General features: G+C 42.9%; 1 protein-coding gene across 1 annotated transcript; it reads right to left on the bottom strand.

The window, feature by feature from the left end:
- Positions 1–599: 599 nt before the first annotated feature.
- On the bottom strand, positions 600–23,212 carry ubr7 (ubiquitin protein ligase E3 component n-recognin 7). The gene is made up of 11 exons (XM_067991940.1): positions 23,021–23,212; positions 19,801–19,934; positions 18,796–18,856; positions 17,061–17,156; positions 16,911–16,964; positions 13,055–13,160; positions 9,934–10,127; positions 8,339–8,506; positions 7,092–7,260; positions 6,102–6,163; positions 600–2,022 (listed from the first exon to the last, which is right to left on the bottom strand). The coding sequence occupies exons 1-11, from the start codon at positions 23,168–23,170 to the stop codon at positions 1,930–1,932; spliced, it is 1,287 nt and encodes a 428-aa protein (XP_067848041.1). The 5' UTR covers positions 23,171–23,212; the 3' UTR covers positions 600–1,929.

Raw genomic sequence — 23,212 nt, 5'->3', positions numbered from 1 at the left:
TTGTGACCACAAGCCTTCCTTTAGGCCCTATTGATTATTCTCATTTTCATCCCTCTGCACATAACAGCCAAAATCCACCAGTCACTAAACTTTTGGCCATATCCCATCCTACACCAAATCCAGCTCACCCATCACCCCTACACTGGCACATATTTGAAATCTGTGTTCAAATACCTCATCTCTAACCTTCAGCACTACACTTCCCCCTCTCTCTTTGGCCTCTTGTACAGTCTTTTGCCTTCCTCTCCTCCATTGTGGCTATGCCATCAGCTACCTATACCCTAAAATCTAGAATTCCTTCACTAAACCCATCTTCCTCTCCTTTCAAAGCTTAGTTAAAGTAGCTTTTAGGTACAGTCTGCATTATTTCCTTATGCCTTGTTCAAGCACAGACATGTTTTCCAACATTAAAGGTACTATATAAATGTATGTTATCTCAAGGGTCTTCCACATCCCAACCCACTTAACAAATGAAGAATTGAACCACTTGAGCAAGGTACTGGAAACCATGTATGCTATGTAAACTAAAATTACATGATTGCTACAGCAGTTCTAAATTAGAATAGTGTGGGGGGTTTGGAAAGTAATCACTCAGGTAGCAAAGTAACCAAAGTTTTTATTGGCTGTTAACTTTTCTCCCCCAATGATTTTCCAAGTGAACATTTAAACATTAGCAACAAAGTAGAGCAGCTTATAATAGACCTTCCCATCCACTCTATACTTTAAAGTTGGAGAAGCTGCATTAAAATGTTTATTTAAAAACAGAATTTTATGAAGCAACGATGGTAGACAATGTTTTTTTAAAAATTCTCCTATTGAACCAGTACAGGATGTGGAGCCAAAATGAATTTCATAACACAAAACAATTTATAGAACATGGTTTCAGCTTTTAAGAATACAAAATTGTTCAGGTGACAAACAAAAGGAAAGATCCAGGTTTCTCCATTTGATGTCAATGCTAGCTAGTTTGGTCAATGTTTGCCGATAGGGTCATACTGTAACTTGATAAAAAGCACATGTAGAATTGGATGCTAGCTTCTAATTTATTTAAAAAGCCAAAATGAAACACTTCTGAGCCAAGTTGTCCTTTGACATTAAAGCACCCAACAGTCCTAAAGCAAAACTAGTGGGTTTCTAACAATATTCTGATGTCTTGTGAACTAGACTCTGAACAAGCTGTTGGTTGCCAGATTTGGTTACATCACCACTACACCTAAAGGGTCCATCCATGTTAACAAATGTCTTGATTGACTATTCTAAATAGTGATGTGCAGTTAGACCTATTTTAGCTTAATATTTTAGCTTAATGAACTATCCCTCCTCTTGGTGGCACTAGTTAGATGTTGATTTTCAATAGGCAGCTGGACAATTATCATCTAATTTTCAGCTACATGTATAGTCTGATATATTCAACATCTACCACAATATAGCTGTCAAATAGCTTATAGTAGTTAGAATATTGCCAAGATATCTATCTTAATAACTGCTACGTTTTGAACGGATGGGAGTTCCAAGCAATGTCCTAGTCATACTGGCTGAATAGTTTTTGCCTAAAGTTTATTATGGACAAGGTTCTGTTTAAAAGCAGTTTAAATCACAATGTGCATACATAGTACAAGCCATTAACTTCCATTATAAAAGTTTCAGTTCTGCATCTCTCTAGATATTTTTTTCCCCCTCACTATAAAATGTGTACCAGTACTATTAGTGTATAAATTCTCTAATGTGCAGGAGCAATAGCAGTAAACAAATGTTCTCTGCTGCTTTATAAGGGGACTCTATACTTAACTAAACAGAGGCAAAATAAAACACACTGGGGACAACCAGTTAATTTTAAAAGTGCCATTCTTACTGATAAACCAATGTTTGTTCTTTTCTGCACATCTTTATTGAGCAATATATTTTTGACTAAGGGCTGTAATCTGTACTTTAACTGCAAAAGTACTGCATTCCATCCACCCGCCTCCGCTTCTTTGACTGAAGCTCTTCAAAGAATCGCTGGATATCTTCACTTGTAACAACCTGTTAGATATAAAGCCAGTATTAATAACTTTCATATTAAACTAGATGCAGCTATTTCTTTGATACAACAATGGGTTTCAACTCTTGAATTTAGCAGAGTGTTAATATTTTCACTCTCGCTATAGATAGTGGAAAAAGCAACTGTTACAAGACAGGAACTAGGAATCCAGAAAATTCATTCAGCTCAACTACTAGATTCTCTTCTCCCACCAACTTTCTCCCTTCAAGACATGGACTTCCAAAGGCAGTGGTCCATCTCCATCACAACTGAGCCTGGGGAAGTGCTGTGTAGCAGAGACACTGATTTTCCCTTTCCTAACTCAGGACTGCTACAGGCAATTGTGTAACATCTTTTAACACTAGCTCAGTTACAAATCAACTAATGCAGTGTTGGTTAAGGATCAAATCTAAACCATCCTGGACAGTATAGCTGAAAAAGATTCAAATTTAGGCTCTCTCTGATAACAAAGAGCAGGGATTACTGAAACTCACTACTTTCCCTGTAAAAGGAAATTAAGCCTCCATCTCAGCTGATTTCAAAAACAAAGCGAATACAGTGAAACCTAAAATGCTACACTCTGGTTTCCACTAGCAGTAGTTATTGCAAGTCCTGACTTTTTTTATTCGTTCATGGTGAGGCCAGCATTTATTGCCCATCCCTAATTGCCCTTTAAGGTGGTGGTGAGCTGCCTTCTTGAACCACTGCAGTCTGTGTGGTGAAGGTTCTCCCACAGTGCTGTTAAGTAGGGAGTTCCAGGATTTTGACCCAGCAACGATGAAGGAACGGCGATGTATTTCCAAGTCGGGATGGTGTGAGACTTGGAGGGGAACGTGCACTATGAAAGCAACAAAAAGTTGCTTAGATGGGATTTGTAAATGTAAATATACATCAGGAGTTATGGTCCATAGCACAGTTAGGGCACTTGTGTCCCATTGCTGCAATTTTTTAAAAAAATTATCTTCCCCCATCCCCTCAAGAGGGAAGGAAGAAATCACATTCATCCTTTCTAAGGCCATTTTAACAGAAGTAGAATTCTGTTGGAGACGAGTAGCTATAAATTGCTATGTGCTTACTAGCAATACAGAAATTTGGGTTAATCAGCACCTCAATGACCTCTAAAGAACAGATGAGTGCCCTGTGCAAATGGAATGTCTCCTAGCCACAAAGTGGATTTCTTCCAGTGAGGAAAACAAGAATAGCAAGTCTTGAGCAAGGTCCAGCTAATTGATAAAATAATCACATCTCCCACTGGGACTGAGAACCATTAAATTCCTTATTAAGAGTATTTAACATTGAAGTTTTTCCCCCTCTCTCTATTCTTGAAGTTTTATTTTTGCTGAAGACCTCTAACATCAATTGATGCAATTTCTAATTACAGGCTTTTCCATTGCAACAAGAGATTAGAAAGTCTTTGTGCAGGATTACATGCATTCACATCTCTGCTGACTTCCGGTCTGATTTGCCTTCAATCACTAGTATAAACATGGCATTCTCCAGACACAAAAAGGAACTATTGTCCCAATAACACATTCTGTTCTATTCAATCTTTTTATTCCCAGAGGATTGTGCAGAGTTTGCTCTGCCAAGTTAATTTTGGCTTCAACATAAACAGGGTGTGAAATAACAGTTAAAATCATTTGTTAGAGCTTAAGGGGTATTAAAACCACTTTTTTTTAACACACCACAAACAGCTGCATTCAGTAAACTGTAAATGCACACTGAAGTAACTGGTGTAGCTTTGTGGCACTGTAAATATTTGGACACAGGCTGTCAGCTGAAATGCTGGTGTGAAGAAGTACTATATAAATGCACAGCAAACTTGAACCCAGAAGCCCAGTTGTAGAAGCAAGATAATGTAGCTAAATGAAAACAGCATTTACAGCAGTCACCTTTGTGGGCAAGATGAGATAGACAGAGTCTGTATCAACAACAATTTGTATTTATAGAGCACTTAATGCCCCAAGCATTTCACAGTCAGGCAAAGGTGGATGCTAAGGCAAAGATATTAGGAGTGACCAAAAGCTTGGTCAAAGGTGGGTTTGAGAGCCTTAAGAGAAGGAGGTGGAGGGGTTTAGGGAGAGATGTTTAGAGCGGGGGCCTGGACAGTTGAAGCACAGTCGCCAATAGTGGGGCAAGAGGAGTGGGGGATGCACAAGAGAACAGAGTTAGAGGAACGGAAAGTGTGGTTGGTGGGTGTCGTAAGGCTGGAGGTTATAGAAATAGGAAAAGGGCAAGGCCACAAAGGGATTTTAAATTTGAGGTGTGGAAAGAACACACAGGCAAATACAGGTCAGCAAGGACAGGGATGATAAGGGAGTAGAACTTGGTGCAGGATAGGATACAAGTAGAGTTTTGGATGAGGTAGAGGATGGGACACTGGCTAGGACAGCGTTGGAATAGTTGAGTCTGGCAGTGACAACATAGATGAGGCAGGGGTGGAGGGGGGCAATGTTACTGAGGTGGAAGTAGGCGATCTTTCTGATAGTGTATGTGGGGTCAAAAGCTCACTTCAAGATCGATAGGACACAGAGGGTTCAAGCAGAGACAGTGGCCAGGGAGGAGGATGAAATCAGTGGCGTAGGTATGGAGTTTGTGGCAGGAGCTGAAGATGATGGCTTCAGTTTTACTGGAGCAAATTGCAGCACATCTAAGACTGGATAGCAGATAAGCATTCTGACAACACAGGCAGCGGATGGGCCAAGAGAGCTTGATGTCACAACATACATGTGGAAGGTGACCCCATGGCTACAGAAGATGTTACCAAGGGGCAGTGTAGATGAGGAAGGGGAGAGGGCCAAGAACAGATCTTTCAGGGTCTCAAGGCATCAGTGCGGGAGTGGTAAGAAGCCATTACTGGAGATGCTCTGGCTATGATCAGATATGCAAGAATGGAACCAAGCAAGGGCAGTCCCACTGAGCTAGACAATGGAGGAAAGGTGTTGCAACCATGTCAACGGTTGCAGAGAAGTTAAGGAGGGATAATGCAGAACAGTCATAGAGGATGTATCAGTACAGAAAGACCGACGCTCTGGCTTCAATAATCTGTGGCATACTTGTACAATCTAGCTTCAATTCCATACCTTCCACTGTCTCAAAAACAAGCTGGATTTTGACAAATCTAATTGCTTCACACCATAATTAACCTAGCATTTTTCTTCCCTCTGCCCCCCCCATTCCTGAGGCATGGTTCCAAAAAAAGGTACCAGCCACAAAGTGCTACCTCAGCAAGTATCCATCTATTCACAAACAAGCCTGCACGTCATCTGATTATTCATGGAGAAGGCCCAAGGAAGAAATGTACAATTCTGGGCTCCACACTTTAGGAAGGATGTCAAGGTCTTGGAGACGGTTACAGAGGAGGTTTACCAGGGATGAGGAACTTGAGTTACAAGGAGAGATTGGAAAAGCTGGGATTGTTCTCCTTAGAGCAGAGAAGTTATTGGGAAGGCCTGATAGGAAACAGTTTCTCCCTATTTGCTCTCTGACAAGTGGGTTGGTAACCAGAGGTCATAGATTTAAAATAATTGACAAAAGAACTAGAGGAGAAATAAGGAGATTCCCCCCCCCCCCCACACAAAAGGATTGTTAAGATCTGGAACTCACAAATGAAAGGGTGGTGAAAGCAGATTCTATAGGAGCTTTCAAAAGACAATTGGACTTGTACCTGAAGAGGACTAGTTTGCAGGGCTATGGGACTAAATTGGACAGCTCTTTCATAGAGCTGGCACAGACATGACAGGCCGAATGGCCGCCTCCTGTGCTGTAAGATTCTAATCAGTATCCGTTCCTCTGTCTTCAACCACATATGCCCTTTCCAGTGGGAGTCAATAGGATTGTGGTCAGGAGCAGGAAGCTGGGCTAATTCCTCCCCACCCCGACACCCAGGTACTGAGGCCAACTGTAGTGCCCCTGCTGCTACTTCAGTTACGAGCAGCAAAGTCAGCTCAAACAGAAAATTGAATCTAGTCTGTACGGCTCAATTCCACACAAAGTATTTGCTTAATTTTAAATCCTTAAATTCTGAATAGCTGTAAAATACACTTCTGAGAGAATCAGACAGCCATTGACCTGCCCTTACCTTTCCTTCATCTGCAAACCTCTTCAGATAATCCTTCAGTTCAGACTTTAAATCATTGTACTCTAGAAGAGGAAAAAAGAAACAAAATAGCTCACACTAAACCACTCCATATGGAATGAATGTCAGGATTGATTTTGTGGTACAGTGTTATTCTGCACAGTAATGAAAATAAGTTTGTTGCAGTCGAGCAACACTTCACGTGCACTGGCACCTTACCATAAAAACCCAGGCAAACACAAAAAGCTGTAGACTTTCAGCATTTTCACCACATATCACTTCTTAGAGTATTTTATCCAATCCAGTCTCACATTATAAATATGCAAATACATTAAAGACCAGAGACCATTTGCTTTGGTTGTCATTTTTCTGGGACTTATTTTCACTTGTAAAAAAGATATAACCCACTTGAGGTTTAAGCCTGGGCCTAATATTAATATTCCCCATTTATGGCCTCAAGAAAAAAAGCAAAAAACTTCAGTACTGTACTGAAGAGTACTAACTGCTTTGATAGGAATTTGTAGATATGACTTCATAAACCTGCCAGAAGCAGGGAGGGAAATAGACTTCAAGGGGCCCAGTAGAAATGGAAGTGCACTAGCAATATTGAAACTCCTCGCACCCCATACTCCAGATGTAAAACATCACATCCCAGATCCTGAACATAAATTTTTCAATCCCTATAGTATCACAAAAAAAGCCAACAAATAACCAGATTTTGCTTCCTCCATCATCTTACAATTTCCAGAGGATCAATGTAAATATTCAGTACAGGAGTTGAAACGGTCTTTGACAAAACAACATCATGAGATTTAACTTGTTACACAAGAGACACAGCTTGTGATCTCACTTCACAGGGGTCTTATTTTTAAATGATCTCTCAATCACATTGTGCAGTGAGCTCTGTAATAGGTGACCCAACACGTGGGGGTTCAAACTAATTTGCTTTAGAAAAAGTTCATTCAATTATAAAACAAAAAAGGAATAGTTTACCATAAATGAGTTCAACTTGCTGGATTCTATTCATGTTGCTCAGAGCAGTCATTAATGGATCACATCTCTCTCCGTGAGTCTCTTCATCATTCTTGCCTTTATTCTCGTAAGCCAGCACTGTATCAAACTCGTCCAACAGAAAGGAGATTTCTAGTTCTTTATACAGGTTCTGAAAAGAAGCACCAACTCTTGCATGTGAATACAAACTGATCTGGTCGTAATTGGAAAGATTTTATAGCAGCACCTGACAATCAAAATCTGACACTGCTTTAAATCATCCTACAATGTCAATCTTGTTCATATTAAAGTGATTCAGCAAAGAAAAAAAAATTGCACAAAAATAAAACTCTCCTGTAAAGTTATGTTACATCTCAGACACACTTAAGTGTTCTGCAGTATTAACACTGGTGCAGAATTCCAGTGTACACAAAATTTTGGTCCTCGTATCCCATTTAAAATGACCTATGTTCTTTAGCAACTATCTCTCATCCTTAAAAGCACTTCCAGCAACTTAACAGAACAATAACATTGTGGAGGATGTATGTACTAGCTTGGAATGTAAAAGCAACACTGTCAAGGATCTAAGCATCTAATTACTGTGTGTTTGGAGAGCAGATAGACTGCTAAATTCCTTTCCTCTCTGCACTTCATCCACTTACATTCCTAGATACAGAATTCATGTATTTATATACAATAGAGCCTTTGACAAAACATCAATTGATGCCCACGTTGAACATATTTTAGGGAGACATCCTGTGATCTTTCATTACAGGAGTCCTATCATTGTTAGATGAATAATCTATTACATTGTGTTAGCACAGTAGGTCACTTTCCAAGTCTGATTGTAACTGGTGGCCCAAGACTGGTTTCCGAAACAAGAGACAAAACTGCAAATGCTGGAAACATGGAAGTAACAAAAAATGATGGAAATACACAGTTCAGGTAGCATCTGTAGAAAGAAGACAGGTTATCAACATTCTGGGAGTGTAACCCTTCATCAGGGTTCTAGAAGAATTGCATGCCCAAAATGTCAATAACTTGCCATTTTGCTTTACAAATGCTGACTGGCTGTGTGTATCCCCAGCATTACTGGTTTCAAATGAATCACAATAAAGAGGTTATTTTCCTTAAAAAAAAGTGTCAGCTATTTTGAGTTTAACGATATGCAAGAAAAATTAAACCTGAAAAGCCACCCTTCAAAAGCAAGAACATTGAGAAAAGTCATGTAAGAGACGAGACAAACGTACCATGCAAGACTGGCAGGTACACAGCTTGTTGCGCCAGTTATGAGGCCAGTAGGTGGCACTGTCCCTCTGCACACGGTCTCTCTTTTTCAGCTGCTGCAGTTTGCACCCAGTATTCTCTGCAGCAGCTTCCTCCTTCACACTGCAACTCGCTTCATCACCACTGGCTGCCTGGAATAGAAAATGTAACAACCTTTTTTTAAAAAAAAACTATAACCCAGGTGTCAAACATTTAATACAACTTTCTAGTACCAATTTTTTGAAAAACTACAATGTCAATAATGGGTGTTGGGGAGCGATTAACTGGCAGTAGAGGGTTAAGATTGATGATCTAAATCATAACAAATCTTTGAACTATTGGGATAAGATTACTGTAGGTGCCAATACAGAGTGGGACAACCCCTCTGCTCCACATCGTCAATACATGTCCTTTAAAGATTGCAACAGTTGCAGTGATTAAATCACAGGTTAATTAAAGTCATTAAGTTCTAATCCACAAATTATTAGAGGGAAAAACTGGAGGCAAAAAAATGTTGTAATTGAAAATCAGCAGCAATTAAGTGTTTGGGGTGACTGCTGATTGATAACATATGGTATTTATACAATTGAACCCAACAGTAAAAATACAAGAGCAGTCTTGCTGCAAGTGCACCATGTAAAGTCAGAAATTGGTACATTAAATTTAAAGCACAACTTAGGACAGGATCATGTGACTTGCTTCATATACTCCAAAACATTCAATGGAGGTCAATTGGCAGAGTCTGGTCTTCCTGGCTTTATATCAGTACTGTGGCAATACTCAAGAGCTTTTGGCCAGCCAGGGAGTAGGGTAATGCTAGATTTTTTTTTAAATCACTGACTTGAAAAGAAAGTTTATGCCACCTTCTCCAGGCCAGAGTACAGAATGATCTGACTGAAAATGCCATTATATAATCAGGGAAACTTGCACAACCCAGGAAGCAGAATCAGTGATGGGCAAAACATAATAAAATTGATTATCTTAAACTTATACCCTCTAGATACAGACTCATCGATCAGTGGAAGTGGTTTTCCCCTATTTACCTTATCAAAATCTCTCAATTTTGAAAACCGCTATTATATCTCCTCTTAACTTGCTTTGTTCTAATGAAAATTATTCTAGTCTCTCCTCGCAACTAAAGCCTCTCATCCCTGGGATCATAGTGAATCTCTTCTGCACCTTCTCCGTGCCATTACTAAAGCAAGTTGCTGAAAACTGAACACAATATTCTAACTGTGGCTCGGCCGATGACGATTTGTATAGGTATGGGAAAAGGACATTGGTTGGGAATAAAAGGATAGCTCTTTCAGAGAGCCGCCACAGGCACGATAGACTGAACAATCTCCTGTGCTGTAAATGTCTATGATGATTGTCCAATTGGGAGTGAAGTGCTCAACTATGCCACTTAGTGGCTGATTTTATGGCAGAATGTACCACAAAGAAAATGAAGTACATATTGTGGACTGTTATAAACCATGCATATAAACACAAATTCAGACTTCAACATACAGGAACATTGAAAATCTATTCAGTTCACCCAAAGTAAATAGCTTACAGCGCTAGTGAAAATCAAGTTCACCTCAGGTTTCTTCTCAGCTTTACAGCTTGTGGAAGGTTCGTTGTGCTTGGCTCCAGTTTCTTCACACTTCATTGCACAAGCCATTGTTTTCTGGTTATGTGAATCTCCATTTTCCTGAATTGCGCACACATCAACAATGCCATCCTCCACTTTGGTCAGTGACCCACAGTTACCAGCATCTGCTGCCTTAGTCACTGGAGTGAGTGTACAAAAAGGAACTTTAATGACTAGATCTCAAGACACTTGTTCGTTTCTCCTTCCCCCAGTTATTACAAAGCTGGCAGCGATCCATCAGCAGGACACTTGACCAGCTCTGGAAGGACTACCTTTCATTCACTTTCCTCCCCCTTCCACAAGATAAAATAGATAAAGGGTAACAAATGCTGCACCTTCCCTTAACTCTCTCCTTCTTTGTTCGGATTGATCAAGGCCCTGTGGGTGGCGGAGAGGGCCCAGGGGCTGAGTGGCCGGGTCCTGCTCCTACTTCTTGTGTTCTTTAGATTTGAGGTTAGGATCAGATCAGCCATGATCTTATTGAATGACGGAGCAGGCTCGAGGGGCCAATTGGCCTACTCCTGCTCCTATTTCTTATGTTCTTATGTTCTCCTTCTCCCTCTCCCCCCCCCACCCAAAACCAGTTCTTTTGAAGACACTAACTGTTTCTGGGACATGATTCCATAGTCGCTATCAGCACTCTTTTACCTGTCCACCCCCAACAAACCAATGTAGACAAATGTGAAGTCATCCACTTTAGACCAAAAAAGGATAGAACAGGGTACTTTCTAAATAGTAAAAAGTTAAAAACAGTGGATGTCCAAAGGGACTTAGGGGTTCAGGTACATAGATCATTGAAGTGTCATGAACAGGTGCAGAAAATAATCAAGAAGGCTAATGGAATGCTGGCCTTTATATCTAGAGGACTAGAGTACAAGGGGGCAGAAGTTATGCTGCAGCTACACAAAACCCTGGTTAGACCGCACCTGGAGTACTGTGAGCAGTTCTGGGCACTGCACCTTCGGAAGGACATAATGACCTTGGAGGGAGTGCAGCGTAGGTTTACTAGAATGATACGCGGACTTCAAGGATTAAGTTACGAGGAGAGAATACACAAATTGGGGTTGTATTCTCTAGCGTTTAGCAGGTTAAGGGGTGATCTGATCGAAGTTTATAAGATATTAAGGGGAACGGATAGGGTGGATAGAGAGAAACTATTTCCGCTGGTTGGGGATTCTAGGAGTAGGGGGCACAGTCTAAAAATTAGAGCCAGACCTTTCAGGAGTGAGATTAGAAAACATTTCTACACACAAAGGGTGGTAGAAGTTTGGAACTCTCTTGCGCAAACAGCAATTGATACTAGCTCAATTGCTAAATTTAAATGGGAGATAGATAGCTTTTTGGCAACCAAAGGTATTAAGGGATATGGGCCAAAGCCAGGTATATGGAGTTAGATCACAGATTAGCCATGATCTTATCAAATGGCGGAGCAGGCATGAGGGGCTGAATGGCCTACTCCTGTTCCTAATCGAACAGATGCAAACTTGGTCAAGCAGCTTGATAGAACGCTGGGTTTCCAACACAAAGGCTCATGAGCTCAAATCATAAGCAAAACTAAATTAAACTCACGCCATTGTTAGCAGTGTCGCAAGGTTATGATCAGGCACCTTGACAGATCACTGGATCGCTGAATCAGTCCCATCCCACTAAAGCACACCATATTCAGTCACCCCCACTAACATTATCAGTTAACGACGTTATAACACAATGAGCCACCCAAGATACTACAAGCCTTTAATAAGTGCAGGGAACTAATCATGTCTACTGCCCCTAAAAGTAAATGTCACTGCCCGGCCATGGTTTGGCATTTCTTGATTAAATAACAATAACAGACAAACATCTGGAGTAGTTTTAATACAGGGTTTAACATTCTCAAAGATTAAAAAAACTTCAAAAATTGAAATCAGTCAAACCAATCTTCTTAGGAGAGGATAATCTCCAGCAGGTAACACACAGTATTAGTTTGGCTTCAGATTATTGAAAACCAATCTAAAATGACATTCGCTCTTACCCAGCAATGATTGTTTCCCCCTCGTTAAAATGTAGGGCACAAGGTTGGAAAGCTTTTTTTTTGCTAATCTTGGGAGGTGTGAAATACAAATTTACTGGAGTACTGCAATGAAGGTTTGAACCCACGTTTGAATACAACTGAGCTCCAGGTCTCAGCTGATTAGCTGCCTCCCCACAGAACAGGGAAAGGCAGACAGTGAGTCACCTTGGCTGATGGACAGGTTATACGGCAGCACTATCAGACGTCTGGGAATTAGGTGGTCTCGCTGGCCTCCCAGTAGTCAAACAGCCTCAATCCTAATGGGCCTATCTGTTAAAAAAATATCGAAGCAAGTGTTGTTTTAAAGCCAACCAGTCGGTCGGTCGGCCATATCACTTTCTAGGGAGCTCACTGGCCTCACCGACAATCTCATTGTTCATCAAGCAGCCAATCAACAAATGGAAACAATTGTGTCGCCACGGATGACATAACAAAATAACTTCAAAGCGACAGTTCTCATCTCTCTTCTTTCCTCCAACGTTTATTCATCTGCCTTTTCACATCTGGCAAGTCAGAGTGAAGGACATGTTTGCTAACATACTCCAAACCAGGAGATCAACTCGTAGTGCAAATCTGGCCATAATTTGGGAATCTTATTCAAAGGTCAGGACAGTGGCTGATGTGGAAAATGGAAAAATTCATATTGGAGCAGAGGGAGTTTTCCTCTGCATCCGGCCATGGTGTACCTAACCTGGGAGTACTTGAAGCTGACACTAGGTTCATTACCCAACACAGAGAGCCCCAAAATCAGTGAGCACAAAACAAAAATCAAATTAGGTGAAAGATGGCTTCGCTATGTTTGTTTGCTTTAAAGACAGTTAACCGCATCTGCAGTACTTAGTCTGGTGTAGTCACTGTTGTAGCAGTAAAGCAGTGTGGATGTAATCTGTAGCAAACAACATCACAGCAGCACTGGATAGTGAAGGGGCTGAATGCTACATCCAACCAAGTAGAGATAAAGTGGCTTTACTAAACTTCAAACCTCATCTGAAAAGGCAGAGCCAAGATGCTTCCTACCTGCAACATGTGTTGCATAGGCCCAAAGAAACGAGCATCTCTTCATACAGCTGGGACATACCATTTCCTGATACTCTACATTCTCTGGCAAAACGGTACCAAGATGCTAGAAATCAAACAAAGGTCACAAATTAATTGGTGTTTAATTGTGTAATGCAGTAATCGCGACATGACTGAAGTCGAACAGTGCAATATTACTAATGAAGGCTGCTATTTTAGTAAAGCCTTCATCAAAATAGGTGGACAAAAACTGCATACGAATGGTTCATCCCGTTCAATGCCAATATCCTAGGGCACCATTTCAATCCCTCAGTCTTAAATCTGCAGATCCTGATTCAAGTGCTGGACCTACACCAATGGCAGGACTGATGGCGATTGAGGGTCATTACAGTAAATAGTAGCTTTGATTTAAACTTTTACAGGGTTCACAAACCTAACAATATACAGAATGTAATATATACTGAACTGCCTGAAAGGGTGGTGGAAGCAGATTCAATAGTAACTTTCAATACTTGAAAAGGAAAAATTTGCAGGGCAATGGGGAAAGAGCAGGGGAGCCGGACTAATTGGATAGCTCTTTTAAAGAGCCGGCACAGGCATGATGGGCCAAATGGCCTGCTTCTGTGCTGCAAGATTCTATAGCATAAATAGGACAAACTCTATTTTGTACAGTGAGTGGCAAATATTCCTGCCAGTGCAAGGTCCTTCCTGTTAATTTTGTTACAGCAAGTGACAGGTAAGTAGCACAGAGCAAAACATGCACTACAATATCTGCAAGGTGAAAAGAAAATAGGGGAACATTATCAATTTGCACTCCAAGCAGAGTTTTACCCATTCATATCGGAAATTCAGACAGAGGTCAGTGGGCCCCCCACAGGATTTTCCAACCATTAATTCCGGATATGTGCTTCCAGTATACAGTACTCTTGATTCCTAAAGTTTTTTCCCAAAGCCTGTTCAAGGTACAAATGATTGTGGGGAAATTGTGACACGCTTCCATAAAACAATTTAAAAGAATTATACAGGCTGCAAAAACTGAAGAGCCCTTCTCAATTTAAACAAAACTGATCTACAACTGATTGGACCCATGAAAAGTCACACACATCTAAGGGCTAGCAGCTCAATCTTTAACATGCATCCCACTGTATTACTTACACATATACTAAAACTAAGTGCAGGAGAGATGAATGGATCATTAAAATGAAATTATGCAAATACTTTGGGGTGAAAGATGAGCCTTAAAGATTGTCCAGATCATATTTTCCCCCTCGTACCATCTCCAATAGTTAAATGTGTGAATTTTTAAATGTCTTGACAAAGACCTCTTTATTGGACTTTCCAATGAAATTAATCTATTCTCCCACATCATTAGTTTTGCTTGAATAAAAATGGAGTTTTACAGAATTTAATGGTTCATCAAGAATGTTGTTTTCTACCTCATTTTTCATGTAGTGCAAATATAATAAAATTGATTTCTAAAATGATATCCAACACAGACATACATAGCCGATGGCTATTATTGATCCGAGAACACCAACTGGAACAGCTGGTTAATTAAATGGTTTTAAAGCATCATTAAGCTTTCTAAAAAATAAAATTTTTTAAGGTGAAGTTTCACAAGGTAAATTCTCAGAACAAAGAAAAACTAGTTAAGCTTTTAAAGAACAGATTGAGCCAACTGATTAAGCAGCCCAATAACCTCAACCTGCTCTACTGCACACGTCTATTAGGCTTAATTGTCTTTTGGCCCAATATAGTACGAGTAAAGAGAGTGCCCTTACATAAAACTGCAGTTTGTCGATATTTCCTGAAAATAGCAATTAGAAATAATCCTCAAGAAGAGTCCTATTCGACTTCTCTGCAGCATTTGACTCGGTCAATCACACCATTCTCCTCTTTTGCCCTCGTTTGATTCCACTCTACTTATTTCAACGTAGCCAGACCATTTTTAGCAATGGCTTCTCTTCCCACGCTATTACAACCAAAGCCCCACAAGGATTCATCCTGCACCCCTCCTCTAAACATTGGGAAGACCGAAATTGTCTTTGGCCCCCAATCTATCCCTCCCTATAATCTCTCAGCCCATGGTTCCCTCACCTCTCCCCTCCCCGCTCCCCCCCCCAAGATCACGGCCCCACCGCTCAGTTCCACCCTGCTCACTCGGGCCTCGATCTGCTGCTGACAGCGACTCAAGACTCCCCAAATCTCACACACATAATATTGTAGGTGAGGCAATGCCTCATCCACCCAAAGACGCCACTGTCTCAGTGAACCAGACAGTTTGCAACGTTCTCTTCATATCTGACCGAGCTGAGCTTCCAATCCCATATCCTCTCCAATCACAAAAACCGCCTACTTCCAACTCCATAACACTGCCTGCCTCTACCCCTCCGCCAATGCCTTTATCATCTCGAGACTTGATTATTCCAATGCTGTCCTAGGCAGCCTCCCATTCACCATAAAATTCAGCTCTTCAAAAACTCTGCTGCCCATATCCTATGCTCCACCAAGTCTCACTCTGTCCTTACTGAACTACATTGGCTCCCAGTCCACCAAATTTAAAATTCTCATCCTCATGTTTAAATCCCTCCATGGCCTCACCCATTCCTATCTCTATAATCTCCTCCAGCACTGTAACTCTGATCCTCTGAATTCTCCGTTCCTCTGACTCCAACCTCTTGTCCATGTCCTCCTCCCTACACCCAACTACTGGCAGCCATGCCTTCACCCATCTAGGCCCCACGTTCTAGGGTTTCCTTCCCACACCCCTCTACTGCTCCTCCTCCATAACCCCCCCCTCTCTTTAAAACTCATCTCTTTGGTTACCTCTCCTAACAGCTCCTTCTTTGGCTTGACAACAATTTTTATCTGATTGCACCTCAATGAAGCACCTGGGACATTTTTCTACATTGAAGGTACTGTACAACTTGTTGGTGTTAAATGTTTTCACAATAATTTTCGTCCCTTTCCTGCCCTGACTCAACTTCAGGTGGTATGTATTCAGTGAAGAGCAGCAGGATCTCAACAAACCGTTTATATCCCCTCCCCTCCCCTCTCCTCTCCTCTCCCAAACCACTGAATTTTAGTAAAGCATAATGAGTGGGTAAAATCTCACTAGATCCACATAAACTGTTGATAAACACCCAGCGTTTTCACTTTAGATTTTGCTCTTCCAAACTGGGCTGAAGTAATACTGGTTATAGGTCAATCACAGCTGATGGGAACAATCAGAGATAATAAATATTCTCACAAAAACCCGAGTGGTATAACACTAGATTAAGTACAACATTACCTACAATGCATGGGAAACAATAACATATAAAAATCACTTCAATCTCCTTCACGTTTTCAAATTAGATAGAAGGTCCTGTTTTCTCCCCCCTTTAAGCTCACTGTTGATTCCGACCACAACTGGATAGCTGTCATTTCACAATATACATTTTAAAAGCTAACTTGGAGAATTCTTATTCTCCAATGACCAAGTAACAACAATCCAACCTTACTTTCTCCACACCGAGTTGTTGGAACATGGGATGCTTTGTCACAAGGAATAGTTGAGGCAGAAAGAATATTGCATCTTTTAAGGGTAAAAGTGGATAAATATTTGAAGCTGAAGATACAAGGCTACAGAGAGAGAGGTCAGTGGGATTACTTTTGGACTGACACACTATGAGCTATGTTCTGTAAACCTCAATCGTTCTAAAGTGAAAGATTATTAGACCTAAAAAAAAACTACAGGGAAGTGGGACTAATTGGATTGCTCTTTCAAAGAGCCAGCACAGGTGCGATGGGCCGAATGACCTCCTCCTGTGCGGTATCATTCTATGATTCGATGATATGCGAACGGTTGCCTTACCCTTCCGTGGAACCAGTCTTCACATACCACACACTGAATCATTTCATCAGGGGTCTAGTGAAACAAGAACACAAAAACTCCATGAGACACCAGCCTTGCATTAGAGCTAAAATTTGCAGCTTTACTAGGATCAGTTTCTGAATATCTCACCTCATCCTCGGGATCTGGATAAGGCCTCTTGCAGGTACAGTACAGTCCAAAGAAGTTATCATTATATTTATTGTCATAATTTGTTTTTTCTTTCTCCTGTTAAAAAGAAAAATGAAGCTGCAGGAAATCAGTGAAAACCGTTTCCGGATTAATAAAATAACTGCAAGACCGACAAGCATTAAACTGTGCATCATACCATAACATGAAACGCAAAGAAGTATTTATATCTTGAGTAACATTGTACAGTGGCCATCTGGTGCTCTGAGATAATAAATAAAAGGAGGACGTCAACAGAATATTAAGTGAGGCTAGAAATCAAAGTAAAACCTTCTAGAAAATGCTACAGGATAAGAACAATGGTGCAAAAATTGATAAATCACCATTTCCTTCTCCACAACTGCAAATAGTAAATACAATTCTACAGTGTATAAGCTCCAGGTCCAAAATGCAATGCCAACATTCTAGATCAGGGTGACCAATAATAAGCCCAAAATGAAAATGAATATTGACAAAGAGCCAAAAAAATTAAATATAATATATCAGTATGCTCACTGATATCCTCACTTACTATACTTTGTCTCTCCTTCCCTCCCATCAATTTTTCATTACCTGTTAATTTGTCTCTTCCAATCATTCTCACATTCACTTCACTGCATTCTTCCATGTCTCATTCCCTGTGATGTTTTCACCTCACTCTGCTTCAATTCCTCTTCCTTCCCAATTCCAGCTCTCACATTCCTCCCCATCTTTCATTCCCTATCCCCATTCTTTTCATTTATATTCCCTCCCTCCCCCCAATGTCTCTGCCTGGTTTTTCTCATTTCCTCCTTCTCAGTCCACCATTATCTCAACATTCTGTTTTTCCCATTTCTCATTCTCTTCTCCTCCACCACCCCCCCCCCACTTTTCTCTGTCATTCGCTCTCTCCTAATCTCTCCCATTCCTTCTTTGACTTTTCTCTCATTGCCCTCTCCCAGCCTCACACACAGTGATCAGCAGTAGGTTCTTTATCTAAACCTGGCACCTCCACTCCAGAAAACAACATCTGACTTTTTCCTGCTCCAGCGGCCAGCAGCACTGAAGGATTACATGTGAGATAGTAGCAATGGTGCTGCCGTCCATTTAATCCTTTGGCAGTCGGAGAGGAATTTTCTAGGAGTATTTCTCCCCTCCTTATTGGCCCTGGGTTTTTGCCTCTTCCAAGAGATTACATGGCTGCGGGGGGCAGGCGGGTGTGAGGATGTGTTTAGCCATGATGCTCCAGCTGTCATGAGGCATGGCGCAGGCTTGATGGACCAGCTGGTCTTTTCCTGCCCATCAATTTTGTATGTTCGGCCCCATACAATTTTCATTTCTACCTTTGGGAATCTGTTCCCTTAAAAAGGGAACAGAGATCATCGGATTTTTGGAATTGCTAATGAAGGCCATTACTAAAAAAAATATTTTTGGGGGAGGGAAGTGAGGAGCAACAGGAGGATGCCAGTAACTACAAAAAGTAGTGCGGAAGAGTGCAGACAATTGGGTAAAATACATGGAGCAGCCAGTCTGCATCAAAAGCCAACACTGAGAAGTGCAGCCTGTGCTTTTAAATGCTAGAATTGCCCATTGACCCAACTCCTGCTGACAGGCTTCAACCAATTCCCAACAGTTCCTACACTACAAAGTCCATTACAAAGCAGACTGAAAAATAATCTGATTTAATGTCGATAGCAACGGCCATGTGACAGAAACTTACCGAGAAAAACTTGCACTGCAGATCATTAAACTTGCTGTTCCCACAATCACAACGAAAGTTTCTAGAACAATACAAGTAGGTAACTATTAGTTGGCATCCTTTAGCCATAGAAATTACCTTCCAAAATTAGGGTTTACTATTTGGCTACAGCTCTGTTGAAGTCAGCATTTTGCTACAATGTGTTCTTTACATCCTAAAGCATGCAGTGGTTTAAATATTACTGGATTTTAGCTAAAAGTTCCACTGATTTAACTCTTATAGGATATTACAAATATCCACTGTTGCCTATTGCCAAAAAGCTGAGACTGGTGCATAAATTTTCCATAAACATTTGCAACAGATTTCACCTCAAGTTTTAGTCATTACATCATTGGGCCCTCTTCACCCAGACCTTCCATCCATTTGATTTCATCCTTCCAGAACAAATCTTCCCATTACAGCAAGGGGTGTCCAAGATCTTTGTCTCTGTGGGCCACATACTTGCATGCCACAGGGGCTGCCTATAAAGTTTAAAATCAATGTTCCCATTCATTTATATAGATCTCAAGTTGCTAATACCAACAGCTCTTGATTTCGGATTTATCCACCAATTAGGCAATAGCACCAAGAACAGCTTTTTCCAAACTTTCAGTGCCACAAAATTCCAAACAGGACAAACCAGCAAATAATATAAGCTCAAACAGAACAACATTGGGTGGGACTCCTGGGTTAGATTAACAGGGCTCGGCAGTTGTAGGTAGCGCACAGGCTGCAGTCTGGACATGCCTGCATTCTATAACACTGCTAGTAATAAGCCCAGTATCCTGGTCTCAACCAACCTTCCTAGTTGTTAATCACCCTCTGTGTAAAGAAATATTTCTTGCTACTTGTCCTAAACTTGCCCTTTACCACCCTGAGCCTGTGCCTTCTTGCCTTGGTGTATTTAAATATTGTTTTGGGTTTACTTTCTGTCTCATTAAGTATCTTAGCTTTCAGTTCGGAGGGGTATAGAGGGTAACACCGTACCTTTTAGTATACAATTCAAACAGCTCATGGCCTTCATGACACTTGTAGCTACAAGCTAAACAGATGCCAGCAGGCTGTCCTCCCTTTGGTGTACAGGTATTACAAGCATACAATGCCTGTCTCTTCACATAGCCCTGCAAAGTAGAAGACAGCAAAGTCAGAATGAAAGAGATTACCAAGTGCAGCTGTGACATCGTCCATCATTTCTTAATAATAAAGATAGAACATTAATGCAGCAGCTGCTGGAGAAAATCCACAAGAGGTCAACGGTGAGATTGCTTGAACCTCAGAGCAATCCAAAGTGCGAAAGTCAGTCAAGCATGGAGATTAAAAGCAAGAATCCTGTACTGTAGCACCACCTATCAAGCCACCTGATGCGCTACTGAACCACACAGACTAGAAGGTTACAGGTTTGATTCCAGGTCTGTGCCAAGACAGCTGATTTTGGACAAGGAGCTAATTGCTCACCCAACTTAAAGCCCAAGGATTGAAGTCAGGAGCTTCCTAGCCTATACGAGGTGCAATGGGATATCTGCACAGAATCGCTAAAGGGTAGTGGTTTTCCATTTTTTTTCTATATGTGAGAGATTCCATACAAATACTGACATACTCCTACAAATAGTAACACACTCATGAGGACCTGATCCCAGCTTCTGAAAGACATTGCTAACTACCTAATGGAAAATAGCACAGTGCTATACAGATGCAAGTGGTTTCTTTCTTTCCTACAACTGCAGAAAACATTTTTATTGTATGCAACAGAAATATCATGCTAGTAACTCAACAAATACAGACATGTGCCCCTCCTCCCCAGGTGGCAGCTGAAGGAGAGTACTAGGATCACTGCAGCATCTTTGTATAGTGTCTGCATCCATGGGTGGATGCTCTGCTGGGGCATCTGCAGAGTATACCTCTCAACTTAGTAAATAGTGAGAAGGATAGTAGCAGTCTTCAGGAAATGGGCAGATGCAATCAGTCACGTGATGCATCGTGTCAGAGTACAAGCATGTTGGGGTACAGCTTGTTGATTGAGCAAAGGTACGTGTGAGCAGTCGAATTTAAACTCAAGCTGGGTGTTAGTAAACAGATAGTCGGCCAGTAAAGTGGAAGCACATGTTTTATTCTATTAATTGAGAAACCCAGTGTAAAAGGTTAAGGCCCACAGTGCAGAAACCATTGGAGAACATGAGATAAATGAGGAAGTAATGATTAGTGTCACTAAGCTTGTGTTTTAAAACCCTGAATATTGGAGGAGAAGATGGTAATTGAGGGACTGGGAACCGAGGAGTTCCACAGTTGAGGTCCTGGGCAGTGATCTTTTCTTCTGGCCAGTTTTCTCTCCATCCCTCCTCTCCTGAAGGAGTTGACTCCATGGCAGGATGCTTTCCATCAGTGCTGGGTGCCAAAGATACTTCACCCCAAGCAGCAATTATTAATGTGTGAACGCTGACAGTGAGTGTGGTAGGTTATTAACAGACATCGGTCTCATTCAGGGCCGTAATACCGGGGCTATAATTGGGACTCAGTGGATTGGACTAGGGAAGAGATTATTGTCCAATGACTCCTGCTGGAAAATGTGCTCGAGGGGATGTGGAAGTGTTTGGCTGATGGAGTATGTTCAGTTATGTGGAGAGATTGGAGAAGCTGGGATTGTTCTGATTAGAGCAGGTTAAGGGAAGACCTAATAGAGGTATTCAAAATAATGAGGGGTTTTGATGGAGCATAGAACAGGGAGCCCCCCCCCCCCCCGCAGAGTGCACGGGGGGACCCCCCCCGCAGAGTGCACGGGGGGACCCCCCCCGCAGAGTGCACGGGGGGACCCCCCCCGCAGAGTGCACGGGGGGACCCCCCCCGCAGAGTGCACGGGGGGACCCCCCCCGCAGAGTGCACGGGGGGACCCCCCCCGCAGAGTGCACGGGGGGACCCCCCCCGCAGAGTGCACGGGGGGACCCCCCCCGCAGAGTGCACGGGGGGACCCCCCCCGCAGAGTGCACGGGGGGACCCCCCCCGCAGAGTGCACGGGGGGACCCCCCCCGCAGAGTGCACGGGGGGACCCCCCCCGCAGAGTGCACGGGGGGACCCCCCCCCCCGCAGAGTGCACGGGGGGACCCCCCCCCCCCCCCCGCAGAGTGCACGGGGGGACCCCCCCCCCCCCCCGCAGAGTGCACGGGGGGACCCCCCCGCAGAGTGCACGGGGGGACCCCCCCGCAGAGTGCACGGGGGGACCCCCCCGCAGAGTGCACGGGGGCACGGGGGCAGAGTGCACGGGGGGACCCCCCCCCCCCCGCAGAGTGCACGGGGGGACCCCCCCCCCCCCGCAGAGTGCACGGGGGGACCCCCCCCCCCCCCGCAGAGTGCACGGGGGACCCCCCCCCCCCCCGCAGAGTGCACGGGGGACCCCCCCCCCCCCCGCAGAGTGCACGGGGGACCCCCCCCCCCCCCGCAGAGTGCACGGGGGACCCCCCCCCCCCGCAGAGTGCACGGGGGGACCCCCCCCCCCCGCAGAGTGCACGGGGGGACCCCCCCCCCGCAGAGTGCACGGGGGGACCCCCCCCCCCCGCAGAGTGCACGGGGTCTCCCCGGGTCCTGGACCCCCGGTCCCCGGGTCAGATGCCGCGCTCTCCGGGCACAATTATCAACATTCCAAAAGAGAACGCCACGATTCTTCTCGGGTCAATCACAACAGCCGGAACATATTACGTAAAAATGGCGCCAGACGGACGCGGGTAACACGCTCGAGTAGTTCGGGGGGGAAATTGATATTTACATGTAATCAACGCGGGTGATGGAGCCCAGCTGCTTTCTTGCAAACAAAAGTCTCCCCCTCCCTCATCTAGAGGGATCAGTCCCGATCAAGAATAAACCTTTTATCCCCAAGCCAAGAATGGAAACACTAACTACTGCCAAAAAAAATGAATTAAAGGTGCGGGTTTCTTGTTATATAAATGTATTGATTGATATTAAATGTGCTCAGCCCGTCTGGAACTGGTCAGTTCAATCGAATCGCTCCCGCCTTGCTGCGGTTTTTTTTAATGGGTGGGATCAAACGATCCACAATAACCGGTTTTGTTTATTTTGTGCTGCGAATTCCCGTTGTTTCTCCTTTCCCCGATGCCGAGCCCGGTTCAGCTCCGCGATGGGTTTTGTTTGTTTTAAAAATCTACGCAACTTCAAGGAGCCGACCATACCCACGGGAGGGGAAACATTCCCCCAAACTCACGTTCGAGTAAGAACATTTATCGGAGTCGCTGCCGCCTAAAACCGCGCAGGCTTCGTTCTCCAACTCCTCGTTCTCTTCCAAAACATCGGCTAAAGACACGATCGGATCCTCCTCCAGCGGCCGCTTGTGAGTCCCTTCATTTGCCGCCATCTCGAAATGTGCAAAGACTTCCGGGTTGGGGGCTATTTAAAA

Source organism: Heptranchias perlo, chromosome 10, assembly GCF_035084215.1.
Source record: "Heptranchias perlo isolate sHepPer1 chromosome 10, sHepPer1.hap1, whole genome shotgun sequence".
Classification (NCBI taxonomy): Eukaryota; Metazoa; Chordata; class Chondrichthyes; order Hexanchiformes; family Hexanchidae; genus Heptranchias; species Heptranchias perlo.
This window is presented reverse-complemented; position numbering and strand designations above follow the sequence as displayed.

What these genes read in the sequence shown, in the direction of transcription:
- ubr7 (XM_067991940.1), bottom strand. Translation starts at nt 23,170, where the DNA reads ATGGCGGCAAATGAAGGGACTCACAAGCGGCCGCTGGAGGAGGATCCG. An exon ending in ATCCAGATCCCGAGGATGAG is followed by an intron (nt 16,965 to 17,060) that starts GTGAGATATTCA and finishes TTGTTTCACTAG; the next exon opens with ACCCCTGATGAAATGATTCA. An exon ending in AAGACTGGTTCCACGGAAGG is followed by an intron (nt 13,161 to 16,910) that starts GTAAGGCAACCG and finishes TTTGATTTCTAG; the next exon opens with CATCTTGGTACCGTTTTGCC.